Below are 13,275 nucleotides of genomic sequence, written 5' to 3' on the forward strand. Positions count from 1 at the left end.
AGCACTGACAGCAGCTCAGGCACTGAAGGGAAGGAGCTCCAACCAGGGTGGCTTTGTACAGCTCCACACTTTCAACGAGGAGTTGATGACAATGATGACATCTTATCCCAGGACATCCCATCCTGCGAGCAGATCGCCCAGCTGGACCCACAGTAGCTAAGAAGCCTGCAGCTGCGGTGAGCCCTTCCCAGGGCAGCATCCAGCCTTGAGCATCTGCCTTTGATGAAAATCTGTGGCAAAGTGAGATTGTGGGAAGTGCCGGAGCATCTTCGCCCGCCTGCCAGCTTGTGCCTGCAATCGGTGGGCGGCGCGTGAGGAGGGAGGGCTGCACGCCCATTGCCGGCGGAGAGCGATGGGCTGTGAGATGCTCGAAAGCAGCCAGGAATAGAAAAAGGCCCTTGATGAGAGCAGCAGGAGGCAAAACACTCAGCCCTGCCTTGAGGTTTTTAACCAAGTGTGCCTTGTGTCTTGGGGATAATCCTGAGCAAGATCCCCTGTAAGAAACATGGGTGGAAAATGCCATTATTCAGCCTCTTCCAGACTCCCTGTCCGGCTCTTCCCTCCATGAAGATGAATAAACCAAGATGTCACATTTGCAGAGCAAAAGAAGGGAACGCTGCCAGAACCCCCAAGCCCTGACCGATGGGATCAGACGGGTTAATTTAGCAGCTAACAGTGAAAACCACCCCCCACACACCCCGCAATGAGGGTCCCCACCCCATCGGCTGGGCAAGGAAAATTTGGGAGACACCTTGAAAGCAGCTTGTGCTGAAGCCCTGCTCCAGGAAACATGATGATTAGCAAGCAGGGGAGCTGTGGGCTCCTGTCCCCACTGCCCTGCCCACCTTTTCCCTGCTCCCCCCTTTCCCAGCCCCTTTTCCGGAGGGCTCCTGCTGGGATCCCAGGGAAAGTGCCGGGAGGGAGCAAATACCCACCACCCCCCCCCCACACACACACACCCCCGCCTCCATGGGGACCTGCCCTTTGAAGGAACTTGGCCATTTTTGGGAGGCTTTTCCTCCCCTGCACACACTTCCCCTTCCTCCCCTCCACCCTCTTGCTGACCCGAATTAGTCCCAGCCCACTCCGGTGCTGCTGCTCACATGTGGTTCCCATTTTTCTACAGGAAAATCCATCAAAACCTTCCAGGCAGCTCCGAGTATGGCCAGTCCCGGCACAGCTTTGGTGGGTAGGACAGTGAGCTCCCCTGGCTCCTCCAGCCCCCAGGGCTCTGTGGAGGCATCTCCCATCCTTCCCTGGGGGGTCCAGCCCCAGGAGTGGGCTGCCACAGGCTGGCCCAGCTCCTGCTATCCCAGCAGGAACAATCCTTAGGCAGAGCAACCAGGCTCCTCCATCATGCAGATCATGCTGTTGATGGTTCCCAGTGTGTTGTAACCCTAGATCCAACCTCTAGCCTGGGGGAAATCGGGTATCAGAGAGCCCAGCATGACGCCCCATAACCTCAGTGAATTAAAACCTCATTAAACACATCCTCCCTTGGGCTTGCGGAGCCCACTGCATGATGTAAAACAGGCAGATTGAGAGCCAGGGGGTTTTGGAGGTACAGAGGAGTTGCTGGCTTTCACCCCAAATTGGCATGAAAGCCTGAGAAGAGCCCGCAGGGTGCTCACCATGCACGGCTGGGGCAGTGGGAGATGCACAGCAGCAGAGCCTGGGTGCCACCGCACCACTGAAGCATCACTCCGCATCTGCAGGCGCGGGGTTTCTCACGGCTGGGTGGAGGCAGAGCTGGGGAGAGATTCTGGGGAATGTGCAGGGGTTAAAGGGAGGCACAGAGGAAAGAGAGCCAGAGCTGAGCAAGAAGCCCACAGACCTCGGTGCAGAGCCGGGGATGCTCACTGCCCCACTCCATCACCCTGTGCCTGGCTGGGGGCTTGGGTGGGAGGGAGCCCTGCTTACTGCTTTGCAAACTGCTGGAAAAAAAAAATAAATAAAAGGCTTTCTCCGGTTCCTCCTTTCTGCAAGGCACGAGGTGGGGGATGGAGAGCACACAGTTCATTAAAGCAGAAGGGCAGGCGGCCAGCGAGCATCCTGGCAGGCAGAGCACTGTATTTTCGCAGGCTCACTGCCTCCTGACACAGAAGCTTCCCTTGTAGCACTCACAGCTGTTTGGATTTTACCCGAGTTCATATCACAGTTTATCAAAGGGGCTGCATTTCCCCCCCCCCCCTTCTTTTTTTTTTCTTTTTTTTTCACACTTTGCTGAGTACAAGCTGAACGGTTCCCGCAAAAACAAACGCAGGTTTTGTTCTGCAATGCAGCAGGCCGGAGGGTGGGAGAGAAGAAGAGGCGACATGCATTCCCCTCCCCCCCAGCCCCGATTCACTAGCTGGTGGGGCACAGAGATTTTCGGGGCATGGGTTTGGCAATGGCAGCTGGAAGGGGCATGGTGGCATCAGCACAGCCAAAGGAAGGAGGAGCAGGAGGGGATCCCACATCCCAGCCCTGGGAGCCTCCAGCTTGCCAGGAGGTATCGAGACGTTTGGCCAAGCAAACTGTGTGTGCAGGGGAGCTCAAGAGCATCCAGGCTGGGGAGCAGAGGATTTTGGTCAGACCCAGCTAACCCACCCCACCCCCCCAGTGAGCGGTGGGTGATAGACTGGGAGCTGGGAGGTTAAGGAGGGATGGGGGGCAGGGGAGCGGGGCGGATGGGGCAGGGGGACAGTGAATCACTGCAGGATGGTGGCATCCTGGGGATTCTGCACCCCCTTACCACCAAAGCAGACACGCACCAGCTCTGCACAGGATCCCCACGTACTCCTCACTGCCAGAACCTGAGGCTAAACCCCCAGCCCACTCCCTCCCCAGAGCACTCCTCACTGGGATGCTGGCGGGCTGCCCTTCCCTTTCCACCCCCCCAGACAGAGAGCACGGCCCTGGGAATGCCAGGCAGGCCAAGCAAAAAGCGATTTAACATGCTCCTCACTGCCTGCCTGCCAAGAGCATCGGATGTCTGTGCTCCACAGGCCACGCCAGCCCTCTGCTTCCCCCGCTCTCCAATTACCCATCCTGGTTAGCAGGTTCAAACCCACTCTGCTTTTTTTCCTCTACTTTTTGGGAAGAAAGGGGTGTTGCACGGTCAGTTCCAGCCTCTCCAAGGCAGAAAAGTCCCCTCCTGCCCAAAAAGAGGGGACTGGCCATCCCAGCAACACGCCAAGGGCATCACTGTAAAGCCCTTTACGCACCCAACGTGACATGCAGGTGTTTGTCCCAGCTCTGCCCTCTTTGCTATCCAGCTCTCCACTGCACTCATCCCGGCAGGACTTTGAGACCTCAAGGAAAAGGCAGGATTTCCAGCCAGATGAACTTTTCTGTCTGCAGGAGCCATAAACCCTCAGCCCCATCACGAGACTTGGGATTTTCCACCTCCCCAGCTAATGCCATAAATTGGCCAAATAACCTTATCTGCTCTAGCCTACGTCTTCCAGAGCAGATGGAGAACAGCCCACCCTCCTGGCTGCCACCCATGGGGTTCAAGCATCCCCCAAAAAGCCAACGACTGTCCCCAGTTGAACAGTCAAGCCCTGCCAGGTGGATTGCATGGGAGGAGGCTGAAAAGTCGCCCCAGGGCCCCTTCTATGCATCTTAACCTCAGAAAATGCCTCATGAGAAGGTGCTAGGCAGCAGAGAGGTTTATTTAACAGCTCTATAAAACAAGCTGAGACAACCCCTGTGCACGGGCCCCTGCCTGGGGAGCAAAGCGCTGACTCAGGCATCCTCTCGTGCCCCAGGGTGCCACTGTTCAGCGAGAAAATGGCCTCTCGGGGCTTAAAAGTTAAGCCCCGCACTTCAAAGCATCCACACACACCGTGCACAGGGATGTCTCCAGCCACTGGAGCACATCCCACACCCTGGAGGGTTCATTTGCCATCCTGGAAAGGTACATCAGCCATGAATGTCTGAGCTGCTCCACCTCAGAGAGGAGCAAAAAGCCAGCTGCTTTGGTGCTAGGCTTGGCTTAGCCAGCTAAACTGGCTTCTGGAGGTCAGACTGACCTCGGGAACAGTGCATGGGCTGCACAACCAGCCCTGGAGAGCGACCAGAGGGGAGAAGATAGCTCCTTCCAAGGGCGAGCTGCTACGGCAGCCAGCCCTATCCTCAAACCGTGCTCTGAGCAGCAACACTGATGTCTGTAGGGTAGGGCTTTGTCTTTTGCTTAATCCCCCCATCCCATAGCACTGGTACCAACAAGCAAGCGTTAAATCCAGCCCGTAAATCATAAATCTTGGTGTGAGCTGAAAAGCTCAGTGCCGCTCTGCTGCCTGCCTCCTGACCGGCTGAGCAGCTTTCCCTCCACAGGGTTCCTGCCCGGAGGACGGCCGTGCTGCTCCAAGGAGCCATGTGATGCTTTGGAAGCTCCTCTGCATTTTTCTGCTGCTCCAAGCCATCGTCGGGAGGCCAGAAGCTGAGTGTGAATAGCTGGTTCTTGCTTAAGGGCTCCGTCGAGTCCAGGATGGTCATGTGCCAGCTAGGGCTGATAGCTCCTAATTAGTGAGAAGGCTGGAAGGTCTCAGGTCTGCTCATCAAGGTGAGAGGTAATACTGATGCTGATGCTCCTGCCTCTGACAACCTTTTGGGAGCCACCTTTGAGTGCAAACATGCCTGGCTCGAGGGGAGAAGGCAGGGCTTTGAATCCTGAGTTTTGAAGATGGAATAACTTTACTAGCTTCCAGCCTAAAAAGAGTCACAAGTGACAGCGAGACCGAACGACCCCCAGAGGAAACCCTGTCAGCTGCAATGTGGAAAACTGATGCCAAACCAAAAAGGAATCCTTGGAAGAGAGCATGGGAGTAGGTTTGCCACCTCTCCGGTTCCTCAAGGGGAGAGGGGTGGAAAGCGTGAGACTGTGGGTGATTCGCACCACTGGAGCCCCCTTGGCACATCCCTTAGCAAAGAGGATCCCCTGCCCAGGCATTTGTGAGGCCTCCAAGCAGCTTTAAAGAGCCTTTTCCTGGATGTTGCCCCTCCCTTCTCCTCCTGCCGGGGCTCAGCCTGGTGTGTGAGTTCTGCTGTGGCCACAGGCTCTCCCTCCGTGAGGTCCCCTTGGCTGGTGGTACAGATGGGTCATCACACCGTGGTTTGATCCAGTGACGCCGTGCTGGATCCCACTGGGGAAGGTGGCAGACCAAGAAAGGGCACCTCCTGGATGCACCAGTGGCACTGGCAGATGGACCTCGTGCCAGTGCGGGGTTATCCCCCAGCCTGGTGGTCCCTGGCAAGGAAGAAGAAATGATGTGGATTCTTCCTTATGAACAACAAAAGTTTTTGGAGCTGTTTGCCTGTTATTTTAAAGGCAGGTTGTGTTTCCACTTAGCTCCACCCTGGTGTCTCTGGCAAACCATGTTGAGACACCCAGCTTGGGACCAGGGTCACTGATGGCAAGGACCACCCATCACAGCCCCCCATCTTCGCCTGAGCCAGGCTCGGAGGGTGGGCTCTGCCCAGGAGGGCTGTGAGTGCCTCTCCCACGCATCTGCCAACATCAGACAGGCACTGGAGCAGCTCTGCACGTCTTGGGGACCACAGGTCCCTACAGAGCAAAAGATGGTCCTACCTCCACAGGCTCCTGCTAATCAGACCACGCTCCTGTCCTCAAGCACATGAGGTACTGTAACCTCTGCCTCCAGGACTCTGAGGACACGTCAGGAGAGAGAGTAAAGTCCTTTCAGAGTCAGCAACCAGACACGAACAAGCTTGAGTCAGGTTAGAAATAAACGACCTTTAAACACAGACCCTCCGCCTGACCTCACGGACCTTCGAACTTGCCCACTGGCAACGTGACGGGCAAAATCGCTGCGCTGTGCTTTAATAAAAACCCTGTCCCCCGTTTCCCTTTCCCCTGAGCACCCATCCTTCAGCTGGAAATCATTGCCTAAACTTAACAGGTCTATCTTCCTTCTCCACTTGACTGTTTTCAGGCTGGCTGGCAGCAGGAAGGGGCAGCGGTGGACCTGGAGGGGAGGGGAAGACGACAGGTACAAAGGGAGTGGTCGTGCCAGCAGTGGGGGAGGACCACGCTTTAGCATGCGCTGTCCTGGTGTCTCAAGCATCCTCCTTGCGCTCTCCGGCCCAGGATGAAACATCACCAGCACCTCCCAAGTCAAACATGAGGCTGGCTTCTCACCCCGCTGCGCCGAACAGCTGAGCTGGCTTGTGGACAGGGGAGGGATGTAACGTGGGAACGCACATACGGCTTCAATTTGAAAAGTGGCTAAAAATAGCACCATGAGGCTCCCACGTTCACTGGGTCTCTCCGGCAAGAGATCAATCTTTTCCAGAGAGTCCTGTAAAAGTTTTCCTCCTCTACTCCCATCCTGTTTTTTCTGGACACAGCAGATGCGTAGTTAATACCAGCACTTCAACTGCCATCAGTAGGTTTCAGAGTTAATCGCAAGTACCACCACTTTAGCTCCAGACCTGCATCTACCCTACGTGAGCCACAACGTGACTTGACAAAGGACAGAGTAATATATATATTTTTTTTCCTTTACTGGATTTTTGGGGGTATGAGTCACTGTAAAAAGCCCTGGCTCGCTGAGCTGCTGTGAGCCAGTCCCACCGCACCGCTGGCTGGCTGCTGGGAAAGCTGGCCGCGCCAGCCACGGCTCATCCTGACAGAGCTGGAAGGAAAAATCTGAGGTGGCTGCAACACAGGAGAGCTTTCAAATGGGACCCTGCCCAGGCTCCCTATTGCTCTAATTGCCCTGCGCTCTTACTGAGGAATAGGGCCACTTCGCCTGCCAAGGGCTGCTCACACCAGGGGCTGTGCTGCCTGGGGGGAAGGAAGGGGACACTATGAGTGGGATATTGTCTCTGCCCTATCCTTAAATCCCTGGATGATTAAACTCAACATTTCCAGACTCCTATCAGAAGAAAAAAAAACCCAAAACCAAAACACTCCTATCAAAAGAAAAAAACCCAAACCACTCCATATGCACAGCTAGATTTCTTTTTTGGGGGGCGGCGGGCGGGAAAGGTAATATATTACATTAATGTAATGTAAGTGGGGGGAAACCTCTGAAATCCTTGCCCCGCAGCCCAAACAGCAGCTGCAACCCTGCCCTGCCCATGCTTCAACATTTTTGCAACCTGCTGTGCTTTGCCTCAACATTCATTGCTCATGGGCTGAATCCAGCAGCAGCTTTTCGGTGAGCTCTCAGGCTGCCCGAGACATTGGCACAAACTGCTGCCCAAGCTGGTACAGCTCAACATCCAGCTCAGCTTAGCAGATTTTGAGAGCTCTGCACAATTTATTTCCCAATCACAGCGACAGGACCCCCCCACCAGTACCTCGTCCACCCCTCCGCCTTTGGAGAGGCATCTCTGAAGTTGGGTTTCACGCTCTCCCCACGTTCGTTTTGATGCCACCTCCCTGAAAGCAAGGGAGAAAAACCCAGGCTCCTTCCTGCTCCTCCCACCAAGCTCCTCACCGATTTCTCCACCTCACCTCAACCATTAAGCCCATTATTTCCCAGGGAGCTGAGGAAATGGTGTCCCTTGCCCCAGATTTCATTGCATTAAAGATAATGCCCTGCCAGCTGCCACAACACTTCCCAGGCTTCCCAGCCTCTGCCACAGCTCCTTAAAAAGCCAAAGCAAAACCTTCCAGCTCCACACACGGAAACACACAGCTTTGGGGGATGAGGCATTTGCTGGGTGAACATCTCGCCAAGCCGGGTGGAGCGATTCACTTGGCACCCCGAGTGCAAGCCTGTCTTCATGCTCTGGCTGGTCTAGTTGTTTCTTAATGAAACGGGCTCTGACAACGCTGTTTAATAAGGAGCTACTTTGCTTTCGGGGATGGGAGCAAGGAATATGGTGCCTCAACACGTGAAAGGCAAAACCAGTTTGCCCTGAAACCATCTGCTGGCGAGTGAGGGAGGCTCGTGGAAATGGTTTTAGCTGCGAGGGAGCACAGCGCTTGAGCTGCTTGACTTCATCATCCCCATCCCACTCTGCCCAGGGGTGCTTGGGGGCTTCAGTGAGGCTGCTGGGGGGCTCTGACCTGATAATGAAAGCTCCTCTGGTATCCAGGAGTTTCCGTTCGCTGCTGAAGCGCTTGAGCAGGTTGATCATGAACTTGTAGAAGTAGGAGTTCATAGTGGGGGTGGAGGGCGAGCACTCCAAGCCTTTTGTACCTGGGGAGGCAGGGGAAGGGGAGAGCAAATTAGAGCAGCCAGGGCCCTCCTGCTGAAGCAGTCTCAATCAGAGAGCAGACACCCAAAATACAGTCACAGCGCTTGGCAGAGGAAGGCTGGGGCATGAGAAGATCTCCAAGCCTCATACAACCATATTTGCTTGGTCCAAGCAGAGCCAGCCCTGCCGCAGCTCTCTCCAACCCAGGGGAAAGCGTCCTGTGGTGGTCCCAACCCGTGAGGCAGCATATGGCAGTGAAACGGGCTTTTTGGGAGATCATCCCAGAGCCATTCAGCTTCAGTAGCTGATAAAAGAAGGGGTGCCTGAGGCTCTAGATCAATAAGCAATCCCCATCGCCTTGGCTACGGCATGTACACTCATCCCAAACCCCAGGCTGCTGGTGAGCCGAAGAGCCTTGAATCCAGCCCCACAGACGCCCCGAGCCTGCACGCAGCGGCAGACACACACATACAGCCCTGGGTCATGGCACAGCCACCAGTTTATGCTCGGTGACATGATTTCTCCTGAGCAGGAGACGCTTGGTGCAACAGTGTGACATACAGCGTGCCCCGGGGCTAGCAAAAAGTACCGGTCAAACCACAGCACAGCTCCAGGACTACAGACTGCACCAAAAACCAGGGTTTTCTTTTGTTCTCTGTTTGCAAAGACCCTTTATAACAAAAGAAGCTGAAAGCTAGGGAAGGGGGACTGGCACGAAGGAGCTGTGGGCCCTCCAGCCTGGAGCATTCAGGAGCATCCTTCTGGTCCCTCCAGACCCAGCGGGAGCTCCGGCAAGTGCTGGGTCTGCCCAGAAGGCAAACAAGGCTTTGTTTTGAGGCACCACCTATTACAGGTCACACTTCCAAGTCTCAAAGGCAAAAAATTACAGGTAATGAGAGTGGCTGGACTCTGAGCAGGGACGGTACGGGAAGTGCCTGGCTGGAGGGAAGGGGAAGGGTGGGAAAGCAGAGAGAGGAGAGATAGCAAGGAGAGATGGCAGGCTTAAGAGAGCCTAGGTGTGCTGCGACGTACCCAGACCCAATGCACTGCCAGGCCTGCAAGGCTCTTCTGTGTTTCCTCCTTAGGCACTTTGTTTAGGACCGGAGGATTTCCAGCTGTACAAGGAAGGGATGCTCCACACCCTCTTGTTGCGCAGGGCACCTGGAGCTGGCAAGCTGCTGCTCACAGCCTCTGCCAAGCTGCTGGCATCCCCCTCCGCACACTCTCAGGGCCAGAAATTCACTCTTGATGGGCTCCTATTGCTCGTTTAGCAGCAAATGATGCTCCAGGTTGTAAGGTGTGTGGGCTGCTGCTGCAGGCGGCTCTCGCTGCTGCGGCACCCGCTTGGTAAGACATCCTAACTGGGTCCGAGGCTATGTGCAGGGCGGGTAGCCAGGGAGGGCTGGCAAAGGGGCATCTCCCAGCTCAGGGTACACAGAAAGCTTTAGAAAAAATGTCCCTTCAAACCCACAAATGCAGGGAGCTGGCAAGTAAAGATTGCTTTTCCCACAGTGAAATGACAGGGGAGATGGTTTATTTAGCAGGACAACGCTCAAAGCAAATGTTTGGAGAGAGCATTTTAAAGGCGACTTTGCAACAAGGGGAGCTCTCTCCCTTAATTTCTCCTTTGGAAAGACCATGTCTAACCACGGTAAGGAGAGAAGCTGGCACACGCGAGCACCCCAAGGCTATTCCCCCCGTCCTGAGAATAGCCAGTATTTCCATCAGATCACTGACAGAAACCTAAAGAGTTTGATTTATCTATGTTGTCTGCTTCTACCAAGACTCAGCAGAGCATGGAGCAGCCAATTAAAGGCACAATCAAGCCACCAAAGCTCAGGAAAGCTGATGGAAAAGCCACGGGGCTGTTTTCCATCCTGCCTGTCCCAGTGATACACAGAGATACAGGCAGGGCAGCTACCTCTAGTTTGGATTTAGCATCCAAGAGAACAGAGACAGCCAAAGAAAATGGAAAATGAAATACAAGGTCATCTGGACCAGAACCTGGTGTCTGCTGCCCGCTGGAGCTGCGTGTTCACCCCCCACTTAGTACATCTGAAACCCCAAACCAGGCTTTGAAGCAGGCATCGCCCAGAGCACAAGTGTTCGCTGCAGCATCGTGTTTCCCCTCAGCTGCGGGGAAGATGATCTGGGCATAAAAAAAAAAATAAAAAAATCTAGCTGAGCTGATGCGCTCCAAAACAAAGGTGCGTTTGTTCGAAGGCAGGGAGTACCCAGCTTGAAAATACAGCCGTGCCCCACGTGTCATCACTACAGCTGCTCAGCACCACTTGAAAGCGGGTTGAGGAGAGACACGGTCTGGGCAAGGTGACACGGAGCAGCTCTGCCTTCCCACCGCGCCTGCCCGCAGCTCAGCCTCATGTCTCAAGCCTGTACCACAGGTAGAGCCTCAAAAGCAAGCACTGGTTTTCTTTCTGGTGGGGAGGGGAGGTGAAGAGCACATAGAAACTGTCTTCCAAAGCTGCAAAAGTGATGTGTTTTGCCTGGTTTGTCAGCAGTGCCAAGGCTTCCATACCAGAGCTGTGCTGCAAACCAAGGGCTAGCAGCAGGCAGGACATCACACCTTCATCCCCACCCGCTAGTAATGCCCCAGCATCGTAGCTTGTCCGGAGGAAGGTCTCATATGGATTTTTTCCCTTCTCAAGACCCCAAAAATCATGTCTCTGGCCCCCACAATGTCACGGGTCGCACTGTTGCACAGCACAGCAGTGCTCCTGCCCAGTGCTCCCTCACACAGCAAAGCCAGCTACAGTACCCTACCTCACATGCCTTCCAGTGGCAGCCCAAACCATTACATATCCTAAAACACATCCCAAGGGAAAACCCGGAGGCAGCAACTTTTCTCCTCCCTGCAAGGTTCAGCACTTCTCTCGCTGGGGTGCCAGCAGCAACGTGCACAGGACAAAGCCTGGGAGCTGCGTGGCTGGAAATGTCGGTGCAAGACACACCAGCCAGAACATCCTCAGCTCCGCACTCCCGAAGGGGTGCAGCATCTCCTGCATCTCAGACTGGATACTCAGAAGGACCCGTTGGGTCAGCTGAGTATCCAAAAGCCAGAATCTCCTCGGAGATCAGAACCCGGCTGCGATTGCAGGACAATCAGCCTCCAGCCTCCAGTCCTGCCATTTTCATCCATTGACTCACTCCTGAACCTCCGACGCTCCTGCCCAGCCTGGAGGAAGCCAGGCAGTGGGTCAGCGATCTGGGAACAAGGAGGGACTGAGACACAGACATGGCCAAAACAAGTCTTACCCCTGGTTTTTTTTGGAGAGGAAGGTGCGATGTGTCAGTCTGCATGCCCAAGGGAGCTGCTTCATCATCCTTTGCCTCTAGGAGCATCGAGACCAAACTCGAAGGGGATCATTTCTCCATCCCTTGCCCACCCAGCATCCAGCAGCTACGCCTGTGTGTCCCTAAGGAAGGTTTCCACCCTGGCACACTGTGCCGGAGCAGCCTTGTCAGTGCTCTCCAGGGGTAATGCCGGGGCTGAGAAACCAGCGTGTAGGAGTCTCCCAGGCTGCAAAAAGCTCAACCTAAATCTCAGCCAGAGTTTAAAAGGGCAGTACTTCTTCCAAGCAGGCAAAACATCTCTCCTGCAAAACCTCCCAATCCTCCAAGCTTCCCATTTGCTCTGTGTTTACAGGATGTCTAGGAAGTGGCTGGCACCTTGTTTGCCATTGCTAACCCTTCCCAGCACAGCCCAGAGCTCGGCTCGCTGCCCCGTGGGTTACAGCTCAGCACAGCGGCATCCTCAGCTCGACAGAACCGTAGGAGCAGCTTGTCAAGTGTTTCTACGAAGCACGAGAGACAAGCAGAGAGAAGTGTTAAGAAAACTGTGGCTTAATTAATTGAAGTTTGCACCTCTCCCCCCTTTCCCTGAAGTGAGACTTTGCAGATCTGTAACCTGCCAGATCGGCTGTTAACGTACCCAGAACGGGGCTGGTGGCACGTCACGGCTCTGCTGCCTGTTTAAAAAATCTGGTATGGAGGAGGGAGCTGGAAGAAGAAAGATCCCTGCTCAGACGAATGACGAAACTCAGCCCAGATATCCACTATAATAGGAACAAATGGGAATTTTGGGCTCAGAGGAACATCAGAGCAGTGAAAAAAAGTCAGTAGAAACAGGCTACCAAAGGCACGTGGAAACTGCGCCAGCCAGCCAGCCCGGCCCTTTCTCAGTGACTACACAGAGCATCCTCCTGTAGCCCAGGATGCTGGGCTAACAAATCCTTTCCTGAGGCAAGCTTCTTGTCTCCTGGGGTAAAGCCAGGGACACAAGCGGGCTTCTTAGATCACCTAAGTCAGCACCGGCATCTGCCCCCTCACCCATGGGTGTTAGCTTGAGCGGAGTGTGGCGAACACCTGCCAAAAGCCCTGGTGCATCCCCAAGCGCTCCCCGGTGGTTCGTGCCATCCCCATCGCTCACATGGCCACGCTATAAATCAACCATGACAGGCAATTAGGGATCTATATTAAGGCCCTTATAAATATATATTGTATAGCAGCCTGGAACATTCAGGCTGTCTGGCTGCTTGATGGGCTGAGCTGTCTCGAGACCTACGGTGGCCAAAGTGTCCCCAGATTGTTCCAGGGGGGCCCAGCAGACTCCGGCACAAAGCTGGATTTTCCTACCTCAGCCACAAAGTGCCAAACTTTACCCTGGCATAAAAGACAACTTCCACTAATTTACCGTAATTGGTTTCAAACTGGTCTTAATTAAAACCGGTGTGGACTTGCTTAACTCCATTTAAACCAAATTTAAATAACATTGGACCAGAATTGATTCCTTTCCGAAGCAGGCTAAAGCTGGCTAAGCTGTTTAAAGAGTATCCACAAGGGTATTTGTGGTGGTTTAGCTAAAATGATTTACCGCAATCCCTAATTGAAGCAATTTCAGCTTGGATATAGGGAGGGTAAACTAAGAGCTGGCGGGGCCAAGTATCCTTCCCACCCCAGTGCCTTCCCTGGGGCATCGTGTTTCCACCTCAGCCTGGAGAAGGATCACCCTCGGCTCCTCTGGGAGCAGCCCAGCGGCAGCCGGAGCTGTTCCGTGAGCCCTCATCCTGCGTGGGGCTCGGCTCGGGTGCCAGCGGCGTG

The 13,275-nt window shown here is 54.6% G+C and overlaps 1 protein-coding gene across 1 annotated transcript in view; it reads right to left on the reverse strand.

The window, feature by feature from the left end:
• VAC14 (VAC14 component of PIKFYVE complex) overlaps positions 1–13,275 on the reverse strand; it is a 64,511-nt gene that overhangs the window by 14,409 nt on the left and 36,827 nt on the right. Inside the window, exon 14 of the mRNA XM_056360799.1 lies at positions 8,027–8,159. Within this exon, the coding sequence (XP_056216774.1) occupies positions 8,027–8,159 (133 nt within the window). The remainder of the gene's footprint in view (positions 1–8,026; positions 8,160–13,275) is intronic.

Source organism: Falco biarmicus, chromosome 15 (genome assembly GCF_023638135.1).
Source record: "Falco biarmicus isolate bFalBia1 chromosome 15, bFalBia1.pri, whole genome shotgun sequence".
NCBI classification, from domain to species: domain Eukaryota; kingdom Metazoa; phylum Chordata; class Aves; order Falconiformes; family Falconidae; genus Falco; species Falco biarmicus.